This window comes from Melopsittacus undulatus, chromosome 3 (assembly GCF_012275295.1).
Source record: "Melopsittacus undulatus isolate bMelUnd1 chromosome 3, bMelUnd1.mat.Z, whole genome shotgun sequence".
Lineage (NCBI taxonomy): Eukaryota > Metazoa > Chordata > Aves > Psittaciformes > Psittaculidae > Melopsittacus > Melopsittacus undulatus.
The window spans coordinates 69,735,121-69,747,283 of NC_047529.1; the positions used below are offsets into that span (position 1 = coordinate 69,735,121).

The following is a 12,163-nucleotide window of genomic DNA, read 5'->3' on the forward strand; positions in this document are numbered from 1 at the left end:
CCGGCGTTCCTGGGGCGCCCGAGGAGCAGGGCTGAGGACGGCTCGGCCTCGGACCTGCCCCGGTGACCCCTCACTGGAAGCGGGCAGAGCAGCGCCCTCCCCTCAGAGCCCCGCTCCCGCCGCCGGGGCAGAACTGTCCCACGGCTGTCCCGGGTCCTTTTCACGGAGCCGACGGGGCGCAGCCCCCGGCCTCAGCAGCACCTGGCGGGGCAGCCGATGCCCAGCCTCACAGTCCCTCTCCCACAAAAGTGCGAGGTATTATTTTTGAAGGCGCCCAAAATAGCGCGCGGCTGCTGCACAAGTCTCCTTAGTATTCCTCCGGCGTCGGCAGTAAATCAGGGAAGATGATGCACCTCCGCCGGAGCCGCTGGCTGCTGCCGGGGTTTTGGGAAGGGTGACGGTTGCCGAAAGTGGCCGGTGGCCAGTGGCGGCTGCCGGAGCTGGGGCGCAGCGGCAGCGCGGGCGAGGGAGGAAGAGCCGCTGCGGCGACGGCCGTTTCCCCTTTCCCCAGCCCCGGCTCGGCGGGCGCATGCTCACTGGTGCCCGCAGCCCTGGACCATATTTGTCAGAACTACTCGAGAGACGGAGAAAAGAGAGAGAATTTGGGGGGGTAAGGAGCGGCGGGTTCCGAGCTAATCCGCCAGCCGGGCAGGGAGCGGCAGCGGCGAAGGCTGGCGATGGGGTTTGATTTTCCCCCTTGGTGAGGATGAAAGTTGGGAGAGAGCGCGAGAGATAAAGGGAGAGGCGCACCTCCTCTCCCTCCCTTACGAAACGTATCTGGGGAAGGGGAGGGGGCTTCTCCCCCACCACCTCGGGCAGGGAGGATGGAAGTTAATGCTGGGGAAAGTGGGCAAGTGACTCGCAAGTGGCTGGGGAGCGGCTGGGGCACCGGGGACCGCACTAAATCATAAGTGTGCGAGTGTGAAAGAGGAACAAAAGAAAGAGAGAGGTGCCTGGTATTTCTTTTTCTCTTCCCAAACACACGAAGGGTGTACATGGGTAGATGTATGCGCTGTGTATTTATATACGCACACGGGCACGCACGCACGTATGTGTATGTACATATATATCTATCTACGGGGGAGGGAGCTGTGGAAATGTGTTGGGGGGGCCTTTTTGGGGAGTGGGGGGGAGTGGGTTCCGAAGTGAGGGGGAAGGGAAGGGGAGAGACATTTTGCAGACTTGCCCCACCAATGAGCTTGTCAGTTGGCTCCATTTAATGACACTTACGGGGCACCGACGCGCTGTTGGGAACAATGTGATGCGGGTGCAGCGGCGGGGTGGCGGGGGGGCACGCGGACACGGACACGGGTGTGCGCGTGAGCGCCGGGCGGGGAGCGAAGGAGGGGGGGGATGGAAAGAAGGAAGAAGGGAGGGGGCTCGCTGCCACCCGAGCCCCCCCTCTCCAGCCCCGGCTCTTTGTTCACACAGACTGAAGGACGTGGAGAAGTGCGGGCTGCGAGGGGGCAATGCGCGGCGGAGAGGGGTGTGAAGGAGCCCCGGGTTGTTTTTCGGTCGGAAGCGGCGGGAGGTGGCGGCTGCCGGGATATACCGGTTGAATGTGCCGTGGGTTCCCGTGTGCGAAGGCCTCTTCAGCGCGCAGCGGAGTTTGTGTTTTCCGTCGCTCCTGCACTTTGTGTGATTGTGTGCGAGAGATATTTAAAATATAATCATCTCCCAATTTCCGCCATTTTGGGGAAAGTTTGCACACACATGCACATACCAAAAAAAAAAAAAAAAGCTTCTGGCATTTTTTTTTAAGAGGCGAAAAAAAAAGTCTTTAGCTCGAGTGCTCAGTTCCTGCCTCTGTGCGGTGCGTGCGCGGCGCTCGCTGCGCTGCGGCAGACACGCGAGGCGGCGGTGAACGGCCCCTGCCCGCTCCGGGCTGCGGGCGGCGGCGGGGCCGGCGTCTGTCACCGCCGGCCGGCCTGGGGGCTCCCTGGGGCTGCCCCGGGGTGCCGGCGGTGTGAGTGCACATACACGTGAGTGCGCATTTTGCTAGGGGGGTGGTGGTGATGGTGGTGAGGAAGGCTGGGGGGGCAGGGAATAGGACGCGGCTTTCCTGTGAAGTTGCGCGCTCTCGGCTGGAGTGCGGCCGGGCTGGGGGAGCGGCCCCCGCGCACAAGCCTATCTCTCCCTCGGCGTCCTCGCAGCCGGTGCACATAACAACAGGATATGGGCACACTTGTTCTCGCTAACGTGTGTGAGGTGGTGTTTTGTTGGCGGGGGGAAGGCGGAAAGCGAATTTTGGAGGGATGGGGGGTGGAGGCGGACGACGGGAAGGCGCTCCGGGGCCGGGGTTCGGGAGAGGCCGCCGGGGCGGCAGCGCCCGAGGCGGGGGGCGCCGCGGCGGGGCCGCAGTGGAGCCCGCTCCCCACCGCCATGGCTTTCCCCCCCTCCCCGTCGGAGCGGGCGCACACGAGAGCGTGAGAGAAAAAGTTGTAGCGCGGGGCCGGGCGCTGGCGGCTGAGGGGCCGGCGGGGGGCGAGCCCTCTGGGGGCGGTGTATGCCCTCCCCGCCCGCGGGAAGGGGCGACCTCACCGCCGAGGGATGCGCGGGGATCGGCTCCGAGGGGCCGGGGAGCAAACCCCAGCAGTTTCCTAGGAAAAAAAGAGAGCTCGCCCCCCTCCTCCTCCTCCGCGCTGGGGGAGGGGAGGAGGGAGGAGAAGGTAACATTTTTTCAATTTTCAAATATATTTTTTTTCCCTTTCCACTAGGAAAGAGCCTCCTTTTCCCGGATCCCGTTCTCGGGGGGGCGGAAGGAGGCGGGGGGGGGGGGGGGGGGGGGGGAGTTAAAAAAGCCAAGGACCCGGTAAACAAGCAGAGTCCCTCTCTCGTTGTGCAACTTCCTCAGGAACATTTAACACCCAGTTCCTCTCCAACCCCCTTGCACGGCGCTCGCCCCCTCTCCGGGCAGGGGCACTCCCCCTCAGCTGCCTTTAATTGCCCCCGGAGGGGGTGTGTGGGGGAAGGCAAATTCAGGAGAGAAACGGAACAACTTGAGAACCGCTTTCCCCGAGCGCTCCCCGCAGGAGGCTGCCGGGCGGGCGCTTTTGTCTCGGAGGTTCTGTCCGAGCCTGGGGAAGACGCAGACCTGAGCCCGGGTTTTCTCCAGAAAGTTTCAAGTGCAGCAAAAACACGCCGCAAAACTGGCCAAGGAGGGACCTCTGGTGGTAGGCCGCGGGCTGCCGGCGCCGGGGAGCGGCGGCCGCGCCCGCCGGGCCTCGCCGCCGCGTTCCGGCTGCCGGGCTGCTCCGCTGCGCCGCGCCGGGAGGGAGGGAGAGAGGGAAGGAAGGCGAGAGGGAGGCAGGCAGGGCCGGCTCCGGGTCGGCCGCGACCCGGGCCCGCCGGCTCCCAGCCGTCTCGTCGCGGGTGGGCCCGGCCCACGGCCTGCGTGGGGAGCGGCGCGGGGCGCGCCCCGTGGCCGTGTCGCTTGTCCCAGTGGAGAGCGCGGTGCGAGCGACCGCGGGTAGCGCGGCTGGGGAAGGAGGCCCCTGGAGATGCGACAGCCTCCCCGGGGGGTGAGGGTCACAGCCTCTTCCGTGGTGTTAATTACCTGTGCTTAATTAATAGCATGGGGGGGTGTGTAAGCTTTACAGTGAAGGGTACCACGAGTTGCATTTTCACTTTTGTTCTATTTTCCTTTTAATTTCCCTCGTATAGTTGAGTGGTGTTGGACTGACCATTTTTGCTATTTGTTTCTGCTCATGAATGGATGCTTAGTCGTGGGTGCTAAAAATCAGGTGGTGAGCATAAATAAAACTCAGGATACAAAAACTTCAGCGTGTGCTGTTCTCGGAAATAGTCTGCGTTCAGGATCGTGACACAGTTTTCTCAATGCAAATTTAAAAGCTGTTCAGGAAACTGGTGCGTTTTACCAAGGAAGTTATCAGGTTCACAGAAGTTTGTGTGATGAATATCTGTCAGAGAGAAACTCCCTGAAACCGGCAGCTGAACGCAGTAAAGCACTCTGCTTAAATCTGGTGGTGCGGGTAGTCGTTTTTTCCTGGTGTGACTTCAGCAGCTTTGACTGTGATCCAGTTAGTCTTCTCCTAAACTGGTGCTTTAGTGAAAGTGCCCAAACCAATCATCTTGGATGGTTTTTGTTGACAGTTGGGCAATTGCAGTGAACTCTGGTTTTGTGTGTTGTTGTGGTGTATGTTTCACCTTCAGCTTAATGAGTTTTTCTACTGTTGCTTTTAAAAGTTGTAGCAACTTAAGAAAATGATTATGTGATGAGTACTTTTCCTCTGACTTGTTCAGTTTTATTGGGCATCGCCTATTCTGTGAGCAGAGGCTGTTGACTTTTTGCGGGCTATTCCATTTGCTGTCTGGGTTTTTAAATACTGCTGGTAAGTAGGATGATGGATTGTGAGTGGTGGGTGTGAGGACCCAGTGATTACCTGGCATGGGGCTTCCTGAGAAGTTTGATAGCGTGTGTGCATGGTTGTAGCTTACTAGTGCTCTAGTAGTAGGACCGCTCATCACAGTGTGAGAATCGAGCTCTTTTTGAGGAAGAAGGGAAGGTCTATAAATACAGTAACCTGTTGAGTGTATTTAAGAGCTAGAAAAAGTTGAATTAATTGCTAAAGGACAGCAGAGCTCATGGAAGCTGCCGAGAACTGACAGAAGAGGAAGAGCAGTGCACCAGTCAGACAAAAGGAGCCTTCAGACGTATATTGAATTAGCTTTGTGTAAAAAAAAAAAAAAAAAAACAATATGAAATAGGTCAGGTGATAGATATTCAGTGAGAAAATTTGGTGCATCACAGTTCTTCTCAAGAAGGTGTCTGCACAGGAAAGGGGGCACAGATACATGAAGGCAGAAGTGTTTTGTAACTTTCTGTGCCTGGTTCAAGGAGTTAAGAGAAACCAAGACTTTTCAGAGTTGTTGTACTTAAATATTGGTATCTGAGTAGGTTAAACCTCCACCCAGGCCTGCACAGACAGTGACAGAAATAAAGGAGTCATGAAAGCATTGCAGAGGAAATAATTTTTGGTGTGAAGTACAGGTTCTTTATGAACAAGATGAAAATTATTAGTGGTTTGTTTCATTAGATGATGGGATAGCTTTGATATTGTGTAACTCTTGTTACTGTAGAGTTCTGTGGATATTTGAAAATGAGATGGTAGATGAAGCTGCATGTAACTGCGTTACCCAGTTTCTTTCAAGTGATGCTACAGTAATACCTGTGTTAGCTTGCTGACAAAGGTAGGACTCAGGTGAGAACAGCATGAACCTCCTTTAGCACTAGTGCAGACATGGGCTTCACAGCATTTTGAATGCATCTGTGTCCAGATTTGTCCTGTGAGGAAAAAGGTTTTAAGCTAAAGTATTGGGAAGCAGGAACAAACAGACACAATACCCCTGGAGAATGTAGCAGGCAGAAGAGTAGCAACAGATAAAGAAGAGGAAATAATGCTGAAGGGACATCATCAACTGGAAATCTGGTCAGTTTTCTGTAACAAGTGTTAAGAATGGCAAAGATTTTTAAGCTGTTGTCCCTTTGTGAGTATGTATAGAAGCTATGTACCTTTAAATTAACTTACTGGTAATAAACATCATAAGCAACTGGTAAAATAGTAAAATTTACTTAGACAGCTCTTCAATGTACAGAACAGAAACATGGCAGAACTGGTAAAGTAGTTCCTAAACAACAAAAAAAAAAAGAGACTTGGAAGGAGATGTGTCATCTGCAGATATTTTTTTTTAATTAAACATAAAAATAGTTGAATCATTGAACAGGTATAAAGCAAAGTGTATATTAAAATGTGGTGGATAGCCTCAAAGCGTTTTACTATTTCCTGAACTGTTCCTGTTGTGGTTGTTTTTCTTTCAGTGAAGAATAAGGTGCAAAAAGATGAAGGGTGATATAAAAACAGGTTTTGGGTGCACCCAAGCTAAAGAGGGGATTGGGAGAAAAAAAGCAGAGCTCTCCCCTCTGGGTTTACAGTGAGTTGGCTTTGGTTTTGCTGTCATCATGAAGCTAGCTTAATACAAAGTCTCTCTGAAGTAGAGGCAGCTTAAGATGTGAGGGGTATTTCTACTCTGTGTGGCTTCAGCAATGTAACAAGTAAGCCCTGGTAAGTATTCACATTCATATGTGTCAAGTAAAGCTGAAGCTGAGCATCCACTTGTCCCTTGGTGTCTAGAAGTAAGTATATTTGCAGATCTGATACACCAAGTTGTCCCCCTGTGATCTGCTTTGTTTTCCTGATTTATTGTTTAGGGAAAATGCGGCATTTCAGCCCATGGGTGCTAAGCCAAGCAGCCCTCCCCCTTGGAGGTGCCCAAAATAACCATCTATGATGTTAGGATAAAAAACTCACCTGTTGGCTTTGCTTCTGAACATCCATAAGTGGTGGTGTCACCCAGCCTTGTGGGGAAGAGGGACCACGTCTAGTCTCCACAAGGTCCTCTGTTCGTTCCTTGGACGTCACCCTTGGTGCCACTGACCAAGACCTCCTCTGGCTCCACATACGGTTTTGCCTCTTCTCGCAAGAGCTGTTGGATGGGGAAAGGACCAGCATGGGGGAAATCTGCTAGGCTGTCCTGTCATGGTGGCTGCAGAAATCCTCTGAAGTAAAAATAGAAATACACAGGGATGCATGAAAAGAAAAGACACTCCATTACAGACTGGTTATGCCAGTCTGGCAGTCCTGACTGGTGGCTTTGCTGCTGAAATCTCCTCTCTCTGCTGCCCAGTGACCTGGTATTGCATTGGCCCTGCTGGTTAGAAATCGTACAGACATTTCACAGGTAGCATCTTAGATTTTCAAAATTTGGCTAGGTGTCAGGTAGTTTTTAAAGCTGAAAAAAAGTATCCTGTTACTTTTTTATGTATTCAGTACGTAACCCTGTAATTATTTCAAAAACTACTTGTAAGCTTAATTGGCATATTCTCTCCTATTTCTTCGCTTTACATCTTTGGAGAGTTTCGCCAGATGAAAGTATCTAATTTTTAGTGCTGTTATTATGTCCTCTGTGAGGGACTCATTTACTGTTGAACCAGTTGGCAAAAATAAAGTTATTTCTAAGAGATACGTCTTAATTTTATCTTACATGCTTGCTTATTTTAATTCATTTATTACATATGTCTAAATCAAAGTTGATGTTGAAATGTTAACATGTAGCAAACTCCTCTATAAAAGTTACAGCTTATGGCTGTGAAGACTGAGATACAGCTACATCCCTAATAGATTTTGGAGATGCTTTTGGAAGATGACTGTTCCAAGTTCTTACTTTTATGTCCTTTCCTTCACGTTAGATGTCATTCAGTGACAGGCGTAGAAACAGTACTGTAGTTCCTTTGCCTTGTTAACCTAGTATTATTATTTATCTAGTTATTTGAGTATTTTCACTACTTTTCTGGAAGTGTAGCAACAGAAATTATAGCAAATGAAATCATTATGGAAAGAGTTACACTGGTTCAAAGAACTACATCAGAGCTTTAAAAAAAAAAGAGTAGATAAGACGTTCTGTAGTTTTCTTTGTTCTGTGATTTAGATGTATATATTGCGATGATTTCATCCTTTTTTTGTACCTTATTGCTGTAACAATTTAATTGGTCTCTATCTCACTCCACATTATTATTAGCAGAGGGAAACAGTCCTATCTTTTATCTGTTCAAATTCAACAAAGCTGGAAACAGATATTTTGTTAAATGTTACTCTTTTTGGTAAATTAATTTCTATCTGCGTTGCCCTGTGACCTTTTCATCTCCACCAAGAGCACTTCTGAAGGCTGCAGTGTGTGAAAGTACAGATTATGTCTTTGATGTTGAGTTAATTTTAAAAGGAAAACACTAATGAGTACCTTATCAAACACTGGAATAGATTATTATTGCTGATTGTTACCTGAGGACCCTTTGTTAGGTGTAAATAAGTTAAAATCTGTATATTTTCTTGAGAGAAGTATGCCCTGAACTTTTTTCAATTTTTATTTTTTTTTTTACTTTCACAGTTTGCATCCTGCCTCAGTATGCTGGGCTCTAAATTTTCTTTTTTCCCATGTCATTTTTTTGAAAGTGTTTCTGTTGCAAAGTGTGTCTATAACAAGCTTGGCACTATTGAGAGACACCAGCATTTGATGGAATGCCTGTCTGCTGCTCCTTGCTGCATGGGACAGCAGCCACTGTTGGGAAGTGTTTTCCCACAGCCTCCCTGGTCTCTTCCCATCTTCTGCCCTGCCTTCTGCAGAAACCATTGGAACATGTTTTCTCTAATGGATAAACCACAGGAGGATAGAGTCAAGTGTCTTCTAAATAGGGTAGTAATTTAGGATTACTTAGAAACTTCAGTTAATACAGAATGAAGCTTTGTATTTGCTTAGCCAGGGTGATCATGGGGAGCTTGTTACCCATCATAAGCACTAGTTTACTGATGTGCTTAAACCATCAGATCCTCAAAATTTCACAGGTTTCTGGATAGATGTAATTTTTCAGCTACTCTTTAGCAGCTTGGGTCTTGCCTTCTTGAGAGAAGGTCTGCGCCTCTGCCATTGTGCTCCAGTTCAGTTTGGTGGAAGACTGCTTGAGCTGGTCTGGTGCTGTGTGGAAGACTGGATGCTTGGTGGGCTTGAGCTCTGCAATGTATCACGCTCTTGGATTAGAGATCGCCCAAGTTGTATTGCAGAAGCTGCCCTGAGGTAGCGTGGCAGATGTTGCCTGGGAGTGCTTTTAAAAAATAAGGTCTGTTGGTTTAGGGAATTTCTCAGTTTGCACTGAATTTGTTTAGATTTGTTGACATATTTTAAAATATTTTTTTGTGCATTGATGGTATGGTTTTCACTACTTTCTCACAGAGGATTACTGAAGTTGGAGATGGAGAAGACACAATCATGTGGTTCTAACGTCAAGCTTGTCATGTAAAATACACAAAATTTTCTTGAAGAGCCTTCTATAAACCCTTACTGTTGTATGAAAAGGGGAATGTAGAAGCTTTCACCCTAAGCAGTGGTTACTGACTGGGGTCCAGCTCCTGTTACCTGGTTGATTTTGTGTAGCAGCTCTAGTGTAACCGAAGTATTCCCAGAATAAGGTGTTTTTTTGGGTTTTAAAGGATTCTGCTGGGAATACGTAGGAAACCAAGGCAAAAGACAAGGTGTAGACCCAAAACTAGAGTAGTATCTGTTTGTTGTGGTGGTATTACAGTGATTGGTACAATTTTTCTGATTAAAATAATGTAAATTGGATAATTTTTTCAAGCAACAGAGTTAACTAGCTAAGCATTTTTCCCCTCAGACTTTCAGTAGAAGGCTTCTAGATGACCTGAGTTTACTTCTGCTTAGTTTGCATCTTTTTTTCTGTTATCTGTGAGTGAACAAATACCACTAAGTCTTTTTTTTTTTTTTTTTTCTGTGGAAAATCCAGATTTCCAGAGCGTATTAATAGATATTTACAGATTTTAGGACTGGGACCTTAAGTTAGAAATTAGATTTTAGAAAACAAGGTCAAGCACTGAGGAAGCTCTCTACCTATTTGAATTTCAAATACTGATACTTGCAGCAAAAGTTTGCAGTCTACAGACGGAGTATGAGCCTTAGAAAGCATTTGTGAAGAGGTTCAGAAAGTGTAAATTTACAGAGGGGTGAGTTTTTGCTAATAGTTCACAAACCAAAGACAGAGCTAATTTTCTGCTAATTATTTCAGCTGCTAGGTGCAGCACACAAGTTCTTCAGGAGGAAAATGAATGAGTCAGATTTCACATTGAACAGACAGTAAATTAGGTGCTAGGCCATGGATTCAAAGATTCCTGGGTTTGTAGGAAGTGGAAAGGAAGAAGTTGATCGTAGTCAAAACTGGATGCTACATTTGCAATTCAGTGCAGCTGATGCTGTCAAGCGGTGGGCCAATGCCAGGGGTCAGTGGCAAGTGTTAGATACTTCTGTTTGTGCAAATTATTTGGTTTAAGCTCTGCCCACAGAAAAGGATGTTCAAATCCAGTATATCTGAATATTCTCTCACTGGTCTGAAACAGAGGGATCTAGTAAAATAAAGTCTTGCAAAGCAGTAGTTTTCTTTGGTGTATATGTGCTTCTCTCCATGTAAATAAATCTTACAAATGCAAATCAAGATTTAGTGAAACTGTATGTACAAGGAGTGTTTGAGTCTCCTGAGTCAGATGGTGAAAATGAAAGACAGTTTCAAATTAATTTTGAAATTTCAGATTGAACTTGGGTGAAGCATTTGCAGCAGCATGTGATCAAATAATAAGGGAATGCAGGTCTATTAATCAGTGCTTAATGTATTTCTTTTAGGCATGCACTCTGGTCTTGCTTTCTCCAGAACAAATGGGTTTTTTAGGTTTACTTGAGGTATGTTTTCCCATTGTCAATTTATCTGCAGTTTGAAAGTTCTCATTTCTTTTCTATATAGCCTCATTAATAGCCTCCCAGTGTGTTAAACAGGTTTTAAGGTTTTCGAAGATTTCTCCTTTTATTACATTAATGTGTATTATCAGCACTGTCATCAGTTATTCACATTACCGGTATGCCGACAGAAACATTTGATACTAGACTATGAAGTTCATTTGAAGAATGTCTGGTGATAAAAGCATTAAGCCACTTACAGCATTTTCAGATAAAAATCTTTTTTTTCTTTTTGTTGTTTGTTTTTCTTTTCGTTTTTTTTTAGTATATGCATCATGAATGAATCTGCCTCTAGTGGAAATGGTCAAGAGTTTGATGTATTTAGTGCTATGGACTGGAAGGATGGCATAGGTACTTTGCCAGGAAGTGACCTAAAGGTAAGATGTGTAATTTTTTTAGTAAGTGAAATAAAAATGTTAAATGCTGAAAGAATGCATTTCACAAGCTGGTGTGTAGGTACCTGATGTTATGAATAAAACATGAATTTGCAGCTCGAGTTAAGAGCCTGTAGCCTGTTAGCTTTTAGCTCTGGAGTTTCTTGATTCAGTTTCTGGTGCTGGCACAGACAGCCGTCATCCCCGTAGGAAGGCATAAATTAGCGCTGCCTCACGATATAGACAGAAGTAATCAAGTGCACAAAATCCAAAAGAAATCTCAAAAATGTGAAAATTCAGTCCACTTAGAGCATTGTATTACCATATCACTAAGAATCTTTATACCGTTATTGACTCTCAACATCTCATATTCTTAGTTCTTTTTATTTCTAGAAATAGGTGTTTTTTTTTCTGTGCTTTTGTCATGTGGGTGCCTAGAAAAATGAATAAAGTGAATGCTTCTGATTTTGATATAGTTTAGAAATTTGAATTACATTGGAATAGTACTTTCAATTACATTTTTCGTTCTGGTTTTAGTTTTTGAAGAAATAACAGCTTTGTTTTCAAAATATTTTTTATTTATCTGATACTTTTTACTGTGTCGTCAGATATCATCTGATGCATTAGCTAAAAATACAGCTTCGATATTAGAGACTTTCTTGTGCCTATTCCCTGTTGATTATAGTCAATATTTTCATATAATTTCATTTAGACTAACATTGATGAGGTTTTATCATAATTTTGTTTTTTTTTTAAAGGGATCTCACAAGAAACTGTGTTTTTTAAAACAACTTTTTATCTCTTGGTGCCTGATACAAGTTCTGTTGAAGTGTCAGAAAAGTTTGAAAATCTGTAGATATATCTTGCGAGTGTGTGTTTGTGCTGGGGGTTTGTTGTTGTTGCTGTTTTTTCTCTTATTCACAGAACCATAGAATAGATTCACAGAATAATTTTCTTTGGAAAGGACCTCAGGACACCATAAGGACCTCATGGCCTTGTCCAGTACAGAGCTGGTTATCTGCAGGGTTAGAGATACCATAGTCTGTCTGGGCAACCTATTCCGGCATTTGACCACCCTCATAGTGATTGTTGGGCTTTTTTTGATACTTATTTGAATTCTCCTTTTGCAGCTTGGGTCTGTTACTTCTTGTCCTTTTCCTGTGCCCGTCTGAGAAGAACCTGGCTCCATCCTTTCTATATCTTTCCATTAATTACTGGAAGACAGCAGTAAAATCTCTCCTGGTCTTAGGACCAAGCAAACAAGTTCATTTAGCTTCTCCTTGCATGTTATCTGTTGTAGCCCCCACTAGTTTTGGTGGACATCTGCTGGACTTGTTCCAGTATGTCAGTGTCTCTCATGTACTGAACACAGTGGTATGGTCTCATCAGTGTTAGAGGGGAATAATCAGTTCCCTTGACCT

General features: G+C 46.2%; 1 protein-coding gene across 7 annotated transcripts in view; it reads left to right on the plus strand.

The window, feature by feature from the left end:
* The first annotated feature begins 545 nt into the window (after positions 1-545).
* The window catches only part of L3MBTL3 (L3MBTL histone methyl-lysine binding protein 3), an 84,083-nt gene continuing 72,465 nt past the window's right edge, over positions 546-12,163 (plus strand). The window contains exons 1-2 of one of the 7 annotated variants that reach the window (XM_031054062.2): positions 546-610; positions 10,634-10,745. In XM_031054062.2, coding sequence (XP_030909922.2) covers positions 10,644-10,745 — 102 coding nt within the window. In that variant the 5' untranslated portion in view covers positions 546-610; positions 10,634-10,643. The other 6 variants (XM_031054058.2, XM_034060939.1, XM_034060941.1 and 3 more) reach the window with 6 other exon arrangements.